Source organism: Cibotium barometz, chromosome 19 (genome assembly GCF_041138505.1).
Source record: "Cibotium barometz isolate CiBa-2024 chromosome 19, ASM4113850v1, whole genome shotgun sequence".
NCBI lineage: Eukaryota > Viridiplantae > Streptophyta > Polypodiopsida > Cyatheales > Cibotiaceae > Cibotium > Cibotium barometz.
Window position 1 is genome coordinate 39806784 of NC_141064.1, and position 15605 is coordinate 39822388.

Consider the following 15605-nt stretch of genomic DNA (forward strand, 5'->3'; position numbering starts at 1 on the left):
CCCCCCCCCCCCCCCCCTCGAGGGTTTACATGCATATCCACCAAGACTCTTGTGTGGCTAACAAATCTTGAACAGTACATTTAAGTGTGAATGTAAACAATAATTCTATAATATGTTAATTGTGATATATTCCACATGCTAACATGCATATTTGTAAGGAGATTTCCTTTAGCTTCTGTATACAAGACAATCAACAATGATGACATCTTACAAAGGCACCATCCTATATACTTGGCTAATGAATTATAGCACCAATACAAAACTTCTACATTTGGAAAAATCAATTTATAATATCACAAGTTTGGGTTTTATAAAAATTTGGTTCAAATTCTTTAAAAATAAGAAAAGATAATTAATTATACAATCGAGAAAAGCTACCCCATTCATAGTCTTATACTAGTAAGTAACACTAAAATAGATTTTCACATTTTGAATCTTCTAATGTTAAGTTAATTGGTAATTGACACCATGAATATTTTCACATTTTGAATCTTCTAATGTTAAGTTAATTGGTAATTGACACCATGAATATTTTTTGTCAAGATAAGCTTACTATTCATCTACTATCAATGCCACTTGTTAACCAAATCATTGTGGACACACAATGTCTTCCTTAAGGTTTTGTGGTCACTAACCATGTGGTTAGTCACACTATTGTGTTGGGCTGGACAATGCCTTGTTAACTACCATGCTTGACATGACCAACACCTTTATCGCATGCCATATTTTTATAGGTGCGGCAGCACATCAATTTTGTAATTCTTTGCCCTAAGTACTTAATGTCAAGAGATAATGAAGATCTTGGGTAGAATGAATAGATCTATAAGCCAAAAAAGCGTTGTACATAGCAATTTTGGACCCCACACACCCTAGACACGTAGTCTTGAGGAGCCACATGTATATAAGATACTTTTTCTCATGAGAAAGGGAACAATCTCATTATCTAAAATTAAGTGTACTCTCTTTCTCTCTTGTCTTGTGACTCTCTTGTATGTGCTAAAGTGTGGTTAAGAGAGGGATTTCTTGCATGCTATTGTGATAGATTGTGTCTCTATCTCTTCTCTACTGTAAGACTAGGTGAGGCTACCGTGTTGTGCAATTGGAGATGCCGACATAGCTCTATATCCAAGAATTACTACATGCCCAATGGATTGAAACGACCACTATGGCATAACAACAAAGGAGTGAATGGAGGACAACAATGTGGAGTGCAAGCTGCAGACACTAGGAGGCTGAGCAATTGGTGTTAAGTCTTCTAACAACCCTTGTTACATTGTCAACAACGATACATTTTTGGTCTTGCTATTAGAGAATAGTCCCATGCTTATGCTCATTTGTGTTATGCCTTTGATTTGTCGACATTTCAATGGCCTACAGTTGTGAAACTCATGGTTGATAGTTTGGTTCTGAGTGACCTTTTGTGAATTTGTGTGTATGTGTTAGTGTTTCTGGTGTTGTAATCCATACAAAGGTGATACATGTGAGGCAAGCAAGTACAATGGTCAATGCCATAAGGAAATCTTGATGCTTGTTGCCAATTTTTATAATTTTATGTTGTTTGTGTTTGTTTTAAGCAAAATTTATTAAAAAAACACATTTACTCTTAGTTTTTTATTGTTTTTCTTGCATTCTTATGTTCATTGTATGGCATTTTCAATTCAAAATAGGAGTAGGCTTAATTTATCATCATTTGGACAAGGGAAGGTCTTCAATTTCGCTAGATATAAAGAGTAAGGTTTCACCAATCAAAAAACATTTATTAAATTTAAAAATTAGGACTTTTATGTGATTAAAATAGTTATAAGAAATATATTTTATCAAACTTCTTTACTTTAATATTTTTAAAAACATAAACAATTAAGAGTAAACAATCAAAATTAAATTATTTTTAATTATCACCTTGATTGGTGGTAGGGACTCATAAAAACATTAGTTTCACTTAGCCTCAAATGAGTTCAATTTTGAAATCAACTACTCAAATTATAAGACAAGTCAAAAAGCATCCTCAAAATTTCAAAGATTAAGTTATAATCAAGTTCAAGTGTGAAGAAATTGTTTATCGAAGTGTGAAGGAACTAAACTCATGGGACAAGTAGAAAAGGCCTACTCAAAATTTTAAAGAGTAGGTTAACGTGTGAAAAAAAAAACAAATTCATGGGATAAGAAAAAAAAATTCCTTTGAGTTTTTTAGATTAGGTTAAAAATTGAATAAATTGTTTGTTCAAGATTTAAATCACCCTTTAAATTCATGGTGGAGAGCAATGAAGTAAGTCTCAATTTTAAAAGAATCCAAAAACTAGTTTGATAGATTTCAATAATATTCTACAATCATTGAAGTATAATCATTTTTTATGTTGGGATAAAACATAAAATTAGTTGTATTTTATAGCTCTATACAACATAATTTCTTGAGTTCTATCATACATCGATATTTAACAAAGTAAAAAGGATGTAGATAGAGCATTATATGTTTCTTCTTTATTTCAACAAGAAGATGGGATATGCAAGAGCTTGTACCCTATATATATATATATATATATATATATATATATATATGTATGTATGTATGTATGTATGTATGTATGTATGTATATGTGTGTGTGTGTGTGTGTGCGTGCATATGTATATACATATACATATACGTGTATATATATATATATATGTGTGTGTGTGTGTGTGTGTGTGTGTGTGTGTGTGTGTGTGTACACATACATATATATGTGAAACTACACCTTGATAGGTTGTGGTTATTTTGACCTTTGAGCAATAATATGCAATTTCAGACTTGATTTTACTAAAAACTATAGTATCTAGCTCATTTTTATACCCTTGATAATTGTATACAATATCCTTTATTCTTATCAAAGAAAAGACTATTATAATGAGACATCTATATTAAAATATCATGTATCCTTAATCCCTAGCAAGAATTTGCTATAATAAGATTTCTACATTAAAATATAAAGCTTTATATCTCTCAAAAAAGAGATGTGCGTAACCGTGAGGTATCGTTATGTAGTCATTATAATGTAAAATTTTAAATCTAAAGCTTTACTTCTGTCAAAAAAAGAAGACATGCATAACCTTGAGGTACTGTCATTATGTAATCATTATAGCTTTATACTACAATATAGAGCTATACTTCCCTCAAAAAAGGAGACGTGTATATTACCTTGAGGTATTATTAACATATGTAGTCATTATACGAATGAATCAAATTGTAATTGGTGAGAATTACCAATAGTGGACTCTAAGGGTGCTATCTATATACCGTGAGAATGGGTTGTGAGTTGCCAATTCCCTTAAAATCAATTAATTTATTTGATTCCCTCTTTAAGTTTTAACAACATAGAAAATAGATCATTGTACCCAACAAAGAGAAAATTATATATATATATATATATATATATATATAAACATTTTAATATTTACAATCATAAATTTATGCTCAAACATCAAAGTAAATATTAAGAAAATATATCATTTTTTAAGTTTATGGGCATTAATATTATCTACTAGAGAAAAAAACTCTAAAAAGAGGGAAATTTCATAATGCATATCTATAAATTTTTACGTTCAATTTACAAGTTAAAGCATAGATATTGATTCTAAAGAGAAGCAATCGGGGACAAAATATGGTCATGGGGTACTCAAAATGCTTGAAACGTAGTGTTTCTACAGGTTATCAGGGACAAAATTGCAAAATCGAGCCTTTTTGTTTAAGTGGACCTCTTCTCATAGGATTATTTTTTCTGTTATTTGCTCAATTTTGAGAGGGGCGTATCCCTAGTACTAGTTTAAGGATTAATCTTTTGATATTAAGCCTCAATAAATTCTTTATTTTTAAAAGTGATATCAAGTGTAACTCCCTCGATATAGGGAGGGAGTTATATTTGGCATCACTTTAAGGGTTAACTGATGAAAGAAATTCCTCCAAGATCATACCTCATGACTCCCTAAACCCTAAACCCTGAACATATTGTCGGTGCAGTATGCTGGCACCCAGCTACTTGACAAAATTTACAAGGCCAAACCAAATGCTTTTTCACCCAAAAAACACACACAAAGCAAATTCATATTATAGGGAACACAAGGTACCGATAAAATCCGTGTTCTTGTACAAATGGAAACACTCTACACATGGCCACCTTACATAGCTTTTAAAAAAAGCTCAATCTCTTTGCTGTAGTATTTATGCACATCAAACATACTCAACCTATTTGCCAGTACTACACAGACTGACTTCAATCATCAGGAAAAGAAGTGTAGCTGCTTCAGCTGCCATGGACTTGGGCTTCCTGCAAGTTTCTCACTGCCTTGTCATAATTCACAAATCCCATGAACCAGAATTCGTGGTTGTCAACAGTCAGAACTTGGATATACTTCTCAGCAGGATTATTGGGATTTGAGGAAGCATCCACAGAGAGTAACTTATCCAATGGCACCACTACCTGAAGAAAATGAGTATGCATCGATTCTCTCTCTCTCTCTCTCTCTCTCTCTCTCTCTCCACAGAGTCCACATACTTTGCCAAATTTCCAAACTTTGCCTCAATTTTTCTTCATCATTACACTTAGGTTTCCAGTCGCTTCTATAAGCTCCTCAAAAAAATTGAATTTTATGAAAATATTAACCTTTAAAGCAGCTGAGGGATACCATGTTTCGCAACACCACCCCGAGAACCTCAAAGAAACTTAACAATTCTTGTGACTGGTCTGAATATACTTTTCTTTCTTCTCTCTCTTCTCTCTCAATAGTCAAAGGTGAGAAGGAAGTAGCATATTCAGCACAGACAGGAGTAATAAGATTTAGCTCATGGCTTCCTATTGCAGCCGATTTCAGCAGTTGGAAGACAATAGGATTCCTCATTACATGCTTCATTGTGAGGGCATATGAGGTACCCAGGCCTCGAGATCTCAGGTTACATCTCTCAAAATTACCTCCATAGTAGTATTGTACATATAAGCATGTATGCATGTGTGCAAATGTGACATGGGGAAAAAAAAAAAGCTATTTATCCATTTTCAGGCGTACAATACGCAGTACTTCTTGACATGCTTGGTGAATATGTATAGACCTTAATGAGTAGACCAACTTGTGACGTGTGTTAGTTTGGGTTTAACTTGTGTTGGGTGCATTCACACTTTTCTAATTACAAAAGGTGTCAAGGTATCAAACTCATGGCCTTGCTTGGGTAGGGGGGAGAGGAGAAAGCTAACCACTCCCCACAAGAGGATGCCAACAAGGTTGCATTCACACTTGCATTAGTTTGGTGGGTGATTGCATGTTATGGGGGCTCAACCCTCAATACCCTATTTTGTCCACAAACACAAAAGCTATTTATCCCTGATCCACATTCCCAAACTTGTACTATCGAAGTACCGTACGCAGTGTACTTCTTGACATGCTTGGTAAAAAGTAGACCAACTTGTGACGTGTGTTAGTTTGGGTTTTAACTTGTGTTGGGTGCACAGATAATCACACAAAAAATGTCTTTCATCGTTTCAAAACCACTTCCTCATCATTTCAAAACCACTTCCTCTTTTTTTCCCCTTAGTCTTAGTCTTCTCCTCCTTTTCTTCTTTTCTTTTCACCTCTTCTTCTACCATCTCTTTTTCTTCCTAATCCCAATTCCCTATCTTCTTGATCTCCTTTATCCCATAATTACAATCCCAAATTCTACAATATCTCGCCATTACAAAAATGATAATACCTAGAAGGCACCGTATTCTAGTGGTTTCTGAAAGCTCTCCCTCTCTCTCTCTCTCTCTCTCTCTCTCCCCACACACACACACACACACACATATATATATTGTTTTCATTTTAAATTGTTTTTTTTTTAACCTGCAGGTTTTTTAGTGAGGGATGCACACTTTCGGGAAAAAAAAACTTCAAAACCTCGAAACGTTTCTTGTGACTATAGGTGCATTCAAACTTTTCTAATTACAAGCGGTGTCAGGGTATCAAACTCGTGGCCTTGCTTGGGTAGGGGAGAGAAGAGTGAGCTAACCACTCCCCTCAAAAGCCTACCAAAGAGGTTGCATTCACACTTGTGTTAGTTTTGCATGTTATGGGGGGCTCACCCCTCAACACCCTATTTTGTCCACAACATGGTCTGATTCTGCTGACTTTAAGTAATCGGCCTTGCAAGAGCAGAACGAAATGGAAAACCATGTGCAGCAAAACACAACACTTCAGAGTTGACTTTTTAGAAGGGAAGGTTAATTTGGACACACAATAGAGATGGGAGAAGCAAAATAGTTGCACCGCATTGGGAAACTCCCCAAAATTATCTCTAAAAAGACCTCAAATTGTGTGCATAACTTGAGGTTTTGCAATCAAAACATTGTAAATTGTCATCAAATATGCTTCATTGTCTCCATCCTCAGGAATAGTTCCAAGATAAGCAGCTAGCCAGGCAATCCTTCGAGTGACACCCCACCAATCACATTGCTAGAAATTGTCCAACAAACATGAAGTCGTCGCAATACGCAGCGGATATGAGAAAAACTGCTGAGAGCACAACGTAACAAGACACCAACATGAAGATGAGCAAATGCAAGAGATCCACCAGCCTGGAAACCCCACGACCACAAAAAACAGGGAAAAAATATAGGGAGAGGGGGAAAAATGAGAAAAAGTACAGGGCGGGGCACACCCACAACAAAGGCCCTCTCTGAGATAATGTACAGACAAGAGATGACTGCTAACACCCCCTCTCAATTCCTGGATGTGGAGCCAACCCCAGTGAGCTGGAGTGCTGCCGGAGCATAGCCTGAGGTAGAGACTTCGTGAAGAGGTCCGCTGCATTGTCCTCCGTCGAACAAAACTCTAGCAAGATGTCATTAGCAAAAACCTCTCACGAACAAAGTGACTCTTAATGACCGTGGGTTCCACATGTGGAAACCCGATCTCGCCAAGTAACCTCTGCAACCGCACCACCTCGCAAGCAGCACCACAAGCAGCCCGGTACTCTGCCTCTGTAGACGACAAAGCAATAGTTGGCTGCCTCTTGCTACCATAGTTGCATTCCGTACCCCTACTCATCTGATGTGTACTTTCAGTACTTTTCGGACCACTACATACGTACAGTACCTCATACGGATAAAGTCTTCGTACCAAATATGAGGTTCAATGTACAACACTTATTTGGCCCGTTTTTAAATTATTTTAGTCAATGGTCATTGCTCAGTAGTTAATAGATTAGTTTTCATTTCAGTATTACTATCGTCTTTCATGCTATTTTTGTATGGATGCTAGATATTTCTTATTTCACACACACACACACACACACACGTGTGTGTGTGTGTGCATACATACATACATACATACGTGTGTGTGTGTGTGTGTGTGTGTGTGTGTGTGTGTGTGTACATACATACATACATACATACATACATACATACATACATACATATATATATATATATATATATATATATATATATATATATATATATATATATATATAGTAAAAAACGTGAACGTACTTAAAGTACTTATCTTGATGCATACTTTGCGTACTCGTACCGTACATGTACCATACCGAACCGTACCTAAAGTACTCAACGGCTATGCTTGCTACTCCATGAAATAGCTCCTGACCCAAGGGTAAAACTATAGCCTGATGTAAATCTCCTCGTGTCTGGATCTCCTCCCCAATCTAAGTCACTCCAACCGTGGAGTCTGACTCCATCTGTCGTTCCCCCTCTAGTATTATAGTAGAGTCCAAGATCCTTTGTACACTACAGAAACCGCAAGATCCGCAATCCTGCGTCCCAATGAGTCTTCAAAGGCATTTGCAGAAATGAGCTCAACAACCCCACCAGGAAGCTCAAGTCCAATCTAGTGTTCAGCAACCAAATCAATGAACCAAACCGCTTCCGAAACAAAGAGGCATCAACCCGCTCACAAGGATCATCAACTGTAACTTTGGTATGCCAAGTCCTAGGAACTTGCTGAAGACCACACAAGGCCTTCCAGAACTTATAAACCACCCCCTGAACCCGGAACCTCAAAGCTTGGAGGCTGCTCAACATCCACCTCCACCTGCAAGTCACCATCTACCACTTGCTTGGCTTTCCTACTACAAGTCCCCTTGGAAGAGCTTCCTCAGCTGCAAGAGGCTCTTTGTCCTGACTGATACGAGACATCAAAGCATAGTTCACCTATAAAGGCTCCTCTAACTGACGAACGCAAGAACTGAATGCTCTTGCCTACTGTTGCCAACATCCGGCAAGCCATCCACCATCTGATCTCGGAAAGCCTGCTACAGCGTATCACACATTCAAGTGGTCATGATGAAACTGCCACACATCACCCAACTGAGAGCTTGTAAGAGAGAGCGCTGAGAGTTTATAAATCCCATTCTCCACTCCACCTTCCCATACAACCTGGCCTATCGCTTTGTCCCAGAGAGCAACAAAATGCTCCTCAAACTCCACCCGTACACCAATCTTGCGAACCTCATGCACTGACAACAGATGAAAACCAAGAGATGGCACAAAAAGGACCTAGGAGGAATGCTTCCCCCCTCTACCATCGGGAAAGATCTCTAACTTTCCCTCACTGTGAATAGTTGACTCGTCACCAATCAAGATGTGACCTGCATGCCTCCGAAGATCTTGTAATAACTCTCGGAAAGGAGTCGTGTGCCTAGAAGCACCACTGTCTAGAATCCAGTCCCGAGTGTCCCTAGCGGTGAGTCCAACCGCCTCCCTGCTTGAAGAAGATAAAACGCCGATGTCCATAATCTCCAAGTGCACAAAAGCCGGAGTCTTCATAGTTACTACTGAGGAATCTTTGTAGGCATATGCTCACTTATAGTAGTGCTATGTGTGAACAGGGCTTAACCAAGGGCACTTTTTCCCATGTGGTTTTTCCCCTTGGACATCAAGTGTGAAAGGACATATAATATTTTGTAGTTCTATATTATATGGATGTGGCACACATGCAAGGGTTGACTTGCATTTTGTGGATACCACACTTTTGGCTCTCTCTCTCTCTCTCTCTCATTTCTTTGTGTGAGCTTCTCTACCCTGCACCTAACCCTAATGTGCAGGTTTGTGTGTGTGAGTGTGTGAGTCCAACACCCAACATTTGGTATCAGAGCTGGGAGCTGGGAGCTGGCCTTGGAAATCTGCTGCTGAAAAAATTACTGCAAAATTCCGTCGACTGCGAATTTCCGTCGACACTGTGTTTTTCCGTCGACGGACGTCCGTCGCCGGTTCCGTCCAGTTGCTCCACCGTCCAGCCGCCAGAGACGGGCGGCACTAGTGGGGAGCCCACCACCTCCGCCCAGCTCCCGGGCGGTTCTGCCAACTCCAGCCGGCGCCCGCTTCTGTCGCCGCCCAGCCCCCGTCCGCTCCGTCCCAACCTGACATTCTGTTCCGTCCGACGTCTCCGTCTAGGCCGACTCCGTTCCAGTCGCCGTCTGCTTCCGTCCGACGTCTCCGTCTAGGCCGACTCCGTTTCAGCGCCCGTCTACTCCATCGTCGACTCCAGGCGCCCGCACTGGTCCAAGCCTGCCGGCACACCCTGCCCGACTCCAGGCGCCCTCTGTTCGCTCCCAGCGCTACCCACGACTGCCTCGTGGTCTTTTGTTCGCCGCCTTCGCCTAGCTCATCGCAAGCAACTCCGGCTCCACTGCTTGCCCGCCTCCGTCTGACGACTCACCCGACGCCTGCCCAGCACGACTATGACACAACGGCTGCCTTTGTTTCTGTTTTTCGCTGCAGCCGGGCCCAGGTGCAGCTACACGTGCAGCTAGCCTACGGCTGCCGCTCCGTCTTTCCTATTGGCTCCGTTAGCTCCAGTCTCAGCTCCCCAACATTCCGCCTGCTCGACTACCCAGCACACGCCCGCTCTGGTTGGTCCGACGTTTGCTCTCATCAGTCCTCTACAACGTACAACACATTGGTTTGACTCCCTCCAACGTCTCCACCTGCAACGACTAGCCACCTGCAACAACACCTTGCCTGAAGGTATTTTTCTGTAAAAATTTCTAGGTCAAATACAAAATCTGCAGCCATTTTGCAGGGCAGGTCATATGCCGATTTTGCAGACAATGAATACTATGCAAGTCAGATTGAAAAGAAAATTGCAGATGAAATTTGGGGATTTTTGAAATTGAGGTCAAAATCAGCAAATTGAACCTCTTATTTGCAGAAATTTGGGGGTTTTCAAAATTGAGGTCAAAATTGGCAAATTGGAGCTCTTACATTTGCAGAAATTTGGAGCTTTTGTGAAAATTGGCCAATTAGATGCACACTGAAGCGATTGGAGTGCATAAAAATTGGGGATTTTCTGATTGGAGCATGTAATTGGACATTACAGCTGCGATTTGTCACGTATGTATACACACTGTGTAATTGGACAATTTGGTGCAGGTTTACACTTGCTTTGGTTTGCAGGCATACATTTGCACAGGACATTTAGTTGCCTGGCAGCGCACATTGGTGCTTGGTTTGCTTGCAGTTATACTTTATTGACATGGCACAGAATGCTACAGATGTATTTGGTGTGCTCACCCAAGAGGACAAGCTGGATGGATCTAACTACTCTCTCTGGAGTTTTATGATCCGTAATTTACTGGTAGCCAAAGGGCTTTGGGGCATCGTGTGTGGTGATGACACACGCCCACATACCATTCAGCCAGCCACGCCTCAAAGGGGAGGTGCTCAAAGAGCTCCTGATGTAGATCCTGCTCCCACACAAGAGCAGAAGAGATGGGACTCTAGAGATGCACAGGCCATGTCATTGATAGCCCTTTCAATGAAACGGACTATTATTCCGCACATTCGTTCATGCAAGACATCGAAGCTTGCATGGGACACATTGGAAGCAATGTATCAGGTACGCAACGAGGCAAGAGTTGCCTATTTGAAGAGGCAATTGGATCTTCTTTCAATGGATGAGGGTGACTCTATGGCAGATCATCTCACCAAAGTGAAAGATTTGCAGGAACAATTGCTCAACATTGATGAGGTTATCCCAGACAGACAGATGGTCACCAACACTCTTCATTCTTTACCGCCTTCCTACTTGGGCTTTCACACCTCTCTCAACCTCTCGATGAGAGGAGGTGGTGATCCCGTCACTTTTGAAGAGCTCGTGGGTTTACTCTTGCAGGAAGAGCAAACAAGAGCAAACATATCGAGCAACCGTGGTGGAGAAAAGGCATTTACAGCCAAGGATAAGGGTAAAGCAAAGAGCTTTAAGCATGGGGGACAACCGTCTAGCAAGGCTGGTCATGGACAGCCCTCTTCTAGTGGTGAAAAGTCTGACAAAGGGGATGCAAACAAGCCCAAAAAGAAGGGCAAATGTCACTACTGCCATAAGCCTGGACACTACATCAGTGAATGTAGGAAAAGGATTGCAAAAGAGAAAAAGAAAGAAGCAGGCAATGCAGTAGCAGACTCTTCGGATGACAAAGCACAGCACTCAGCTAACGTAATCCAGGAAGAGTACACTTTTTTGGTCACATGCACTAGTGACACACCAGGTGCTTCAGACACTGATATGTCTTGCATTGCATCTGACAAACAGAATGCATCATGGTATTTTGATAGTGGTGCTTCGAGCCACATCACTTCATGCAAAGATGTATTTCAGCACTTGGTTTATGCTTCAAATGGCCGCACTGTATCATGTGTAGATCATACCACATATCCAATAAAGGGAATTGGTAATGTCATACTTATTGCAGCCAATGGTGCCAATATATGTATGAGAAATGTATTGTATGTTCCAGGAATAAAGAAAAATCTGCTCTCCGTCTCAGCCATAAACGACCAAGGTTTAAAGGTTGAATTTGAAGATGGGAAGTGTTTGGTAAAAGACCCATCAAAGGGTTATGAAATAGTCACTTCTGGAACACGATACAAAGGCTTGTATAAGCTGGACAGCTATGACAAGCGCACTTATGATGCAAATACAGTGGCTGCCCACACTCCTGCTATGCATGATGCAGAGCTATGGCATGCTCGTTTTGGGCATGTAAATTTTCAGAGTTTGATGCTTTTGCAGAAGCATCATATGGTTGATAATATGCCGCCTCTTGAGTCTCCGCCAAGACATGTATGTGAGGGGTGTATTTTGGGAAAGATGCATCGGAAACCATTCCCCAAAGATGGAGCTGTTAGAGCTGAAAGTAAATTACAGCTCATACATAGTGATGTATGTGGTCCAATGCGGACACCATCCATAGGGGGGCATCTTTACTTCGTCACATTCATTGATGACTACTCCAGGTTTGCTTGGGCTTACCCTTTGAAAGCAAAAGAAGATGTGTTTACATGCTTTCGACACTTTGTAGCAATGGCTGAAAATATGTGTGCATGTAAAGTCCAAACACTCCGCTCAGATAGAGGTGGAGAATACATGTCAAATGCATTCAAGGATTATATGCTTCAAAAGGGCATCAAACACCAATGTACTGTGCCTTATACACCGCAGCAGAATGGTGTAGCTGAAAGGAAAAATAGATCTCTCATGGAGATGGCAAGATGCATGGTGAAAGCACAAAAGTTACCTCACAAATTTTGGATGGAAGCTATAATGTGTGCAACTCATGTGTTGAACAGGTGTCCAACAAAAGCTTTGAAAACCATAACACCATTTGAGGCTTGGTATAGCCGAAAGCCAACAGTGGATTATATGCGTACATTTGGGTGTTTGGCATATGCACACGTGCCAGAACAACTCCGAACAAAGCTTGATGACAAAGCAATTAAATGCATTTTTGTGGGCTACAGCAATGAAAGCAAAGGATACCGTCTTTATAATCCAACTACACGAAGGATTTTTGTGAGTAGAGATGTGGTATTTGCTGAAAATTCAGAACAGCCCATGGTCACCTTGTATAAAAGCAATGATACAGGCATACAGGACATGTTTGATGGACTTTTACCCATTGCAATTAGGGGGGATTCAGATCAGCCAGCCCCTACACAAGAAAATCCACATGTAGAACATGTGGAACAGCCAGCCATTCAGCCCCCTTCTGTGGAAGAAGTGAAAGATCTTGTCAGGGAAGAGCAAACAACCATAGACACAGCCAAGTCAGTGCCAAGATGGTTGCTGAAAACTTTGCAAGAAAGCAAACTTGCAGCTCCACTCACAGGTAGAACAAGGGCTAGTTCCAGCCATGCCTTGAATGTACATCGTGGGGAGTCTGCATTCGCAATGGGTGGTCTCTTTGATTCAGAAGAGCCTTCTTCTTATAAAGAAGCACATGAGAATGAGCATTGGTTGCAAGCTATGCAAGCTATGCAAGCTGAAATTTCTTCTATCATAAAGAATAATACATGGGATCTTGTGGAATTGCCTAAAGGCAAGCATGTAATTGGCACAAAGTGGGTGTACAAAGTCAAAAGAAAGTCTGATGGTACTATTAACAAGTACAAAGCAAGACTTGTGGCTAAAGGCTACTCCCAGAAAAAGAGAATAGATTATGAAGAGACTTTTGCTCCTACTTCGAGAATGACCACAATAAGATCTGTGATTGCATTGGCTGCCCATAAAGGATGGAAAGTGCATCAATTGGATATCAAAACTGCATTCTTAAATGGGGATTTACAGGAGGAAGTATATGTAAATCAACCCATTGGTTTTGTAGTTCCTGGTGAGGAACATAAAGTATGCAGGTTGCACAAAGCATTGTATGGGTTAAAGCAAGCTCCAAGAGCTTGGTATGATAAGATACATGCTCATCTAACCAGCCAAGGTTATGAGAATAGTCCAGCTGAAAGCACATTATATGTGAAGAAAACCAATGCCGATATTCTCATAGTCATCTTGTATGTAGATGACATGCTCATTACAGGTACAAGCAAAGCACAAATTTCAGATTTCAAAGCTGATTTGAAAGCTGAATTTGATATGTCAGATTTGGGGCCTTTACACTACTATCTCGGCATACAGTTTATGCATACAGATGATGGCATTGTTATGCAGCAAACTAAGTACATAAAAAGTTTGCTAAAAAGGTTTCACATGGATGAATGTAAGCCCATTTCTACTCCGGTAGAACCAGGTGTACGGCTTACTATGCATGATATTGGAGAGCCTTTTGAGGCCGGTCTTTATAGCCAGGCAGTGGGATGCCTCATTTACTTGTGTAACACGAGGCCAGACATATCTTTTGGAGTGTCTTTGTTGAGCAAATTCATGCACAGCCCAGGCACAAAGCATTGGCAAGCAGTCAAACGCATTTTTCGATATCTTAAGGGTACCCTGGATCTTGGTTTGTTCTATCCCAGGGGGGGCAGCTTGCAGCTTTATGCATACAGTGATTCAGATTGGGCTGGTGATTATGATACCAGGCAATCCACCAGTGGGAATTGTTTTTTTCTTGGCAGCTCATGCATATCTTGGTTGAGTAAAAAGCAACCCACTGTTGCTACATCTACTTGTGAGGCTGAGTACAGGGCAGTCTTTACAGCTACAGTAGATTGTGTATGGTTGAGGAGACTATTGGCTGATCTTCGTGAGTGTCAACAGACACCCACCACCATTCTCACTGATAGCCAGAGTGCTATGGCCGTGGCACGAAATCCAGTATTTCATGCACGTACCAAGCACATAGAGATTCATTATCACTATGTCAGAGAGAGGCTACATGCAAGGAGATCAGTTTATCTTATTGCCCTACACAGGATAATGTTGCAGATCTATTCACAAAGGCTTTACCTCGAGAAAAGTTTGAAGCTTTCCGCAAAGCTTTGGGCTTACTCTCATACAGAGAGTGATCTGCTACCCTTGTACAGGTTCACACTTCCACTACAGGGGGGATTTGTAGGCATATGCTCACTTATAGTAGTGCTATGTGTGAACAGGGCTTAACCAAGGGCACTTTTTCCCATGTGGTTTTTTCCCTTGGACATCAAGTGTGAAAGGACACATATAATATTTTGTAGTTCTATATTATATGGATGTGGCACACATGCAAGGGTTGACTTGCATTTTGTGGATACCACACTTTTGGCTCTCTCTCTCTCTCTCTCTCATTTCTTTGTGTGAGCTTCTCTACCCTGCACCTAACCCTAATGTGCAGGTTTGTGTGTGTGAGTGTGTGAGTCCAACACCCAACAATCTTCACCCTTCTCGATGTTCCGCTTAGGACATTTTCTTCAATAATGGCCTTTCTCGCCACAATTGTTACAGGTCCTCTTTGCCTTCAAGTCGTCACGATCCGCGTCCGGCTCTTGCTCGAAAGACTTCCCTTTGCCCTTACTGTGGCCTTGCGACCATTGGCCAGTCAAGGCCTTAGAACCTCCGCCCTGTGGAGAGTTCATAAAACGCTCTTCCTGGTCCAAGACCATAGGCACAAGCTCCTCCCATGTGATGGTGCTGAGCTTGCCACTGGTGATCAAAGAGAAGTAAAATGCTGAGTACTGAGAGGGCAGATGAGACAGCAAAGTGATGGCCATGTTCTCTGAAGATATCTCCTTCCAAGCCTGAAGAACCTCCTGCTGAAGAGCCTGCAAATTGTTGATGTGCTCCCGCATCGTCGAAGACTTTTCAAGATCCATCACCCGCATCTGAACTTCCAAGGAGATCCGCTTCATGGGTGATACCTTGTTATACAAAGAAGCCAAATGCTG

At 41.0% G+C, this 15605-nt stretch overlaps 1 protein-coding gene across 1 annotated transcript in view; it reads right to left on the reverse strand.

Annotated features, from left to right (window-relative positions):
- Nucleotides 1-4055: 4055 nt before the first annotated feature.
- LOC147628577 (GEM-like protein 1) overlaps nt 4056-15605 on the reverse strand; it is a 38095-nt gene continuing 26545 nt past the window's right edge. Inside the window, exon 4 of the mRNA XM_086813778.1 lies at nt 4056-4451. Within this exon, the coding sequence (XP_086669904.1) occupies nt 4275-4451 (177 nt within the window). The 3' untranslated portion in view covers nt 4056-4274. The remainder of the gene's footprint in view (nt 4452-15605) is intronic.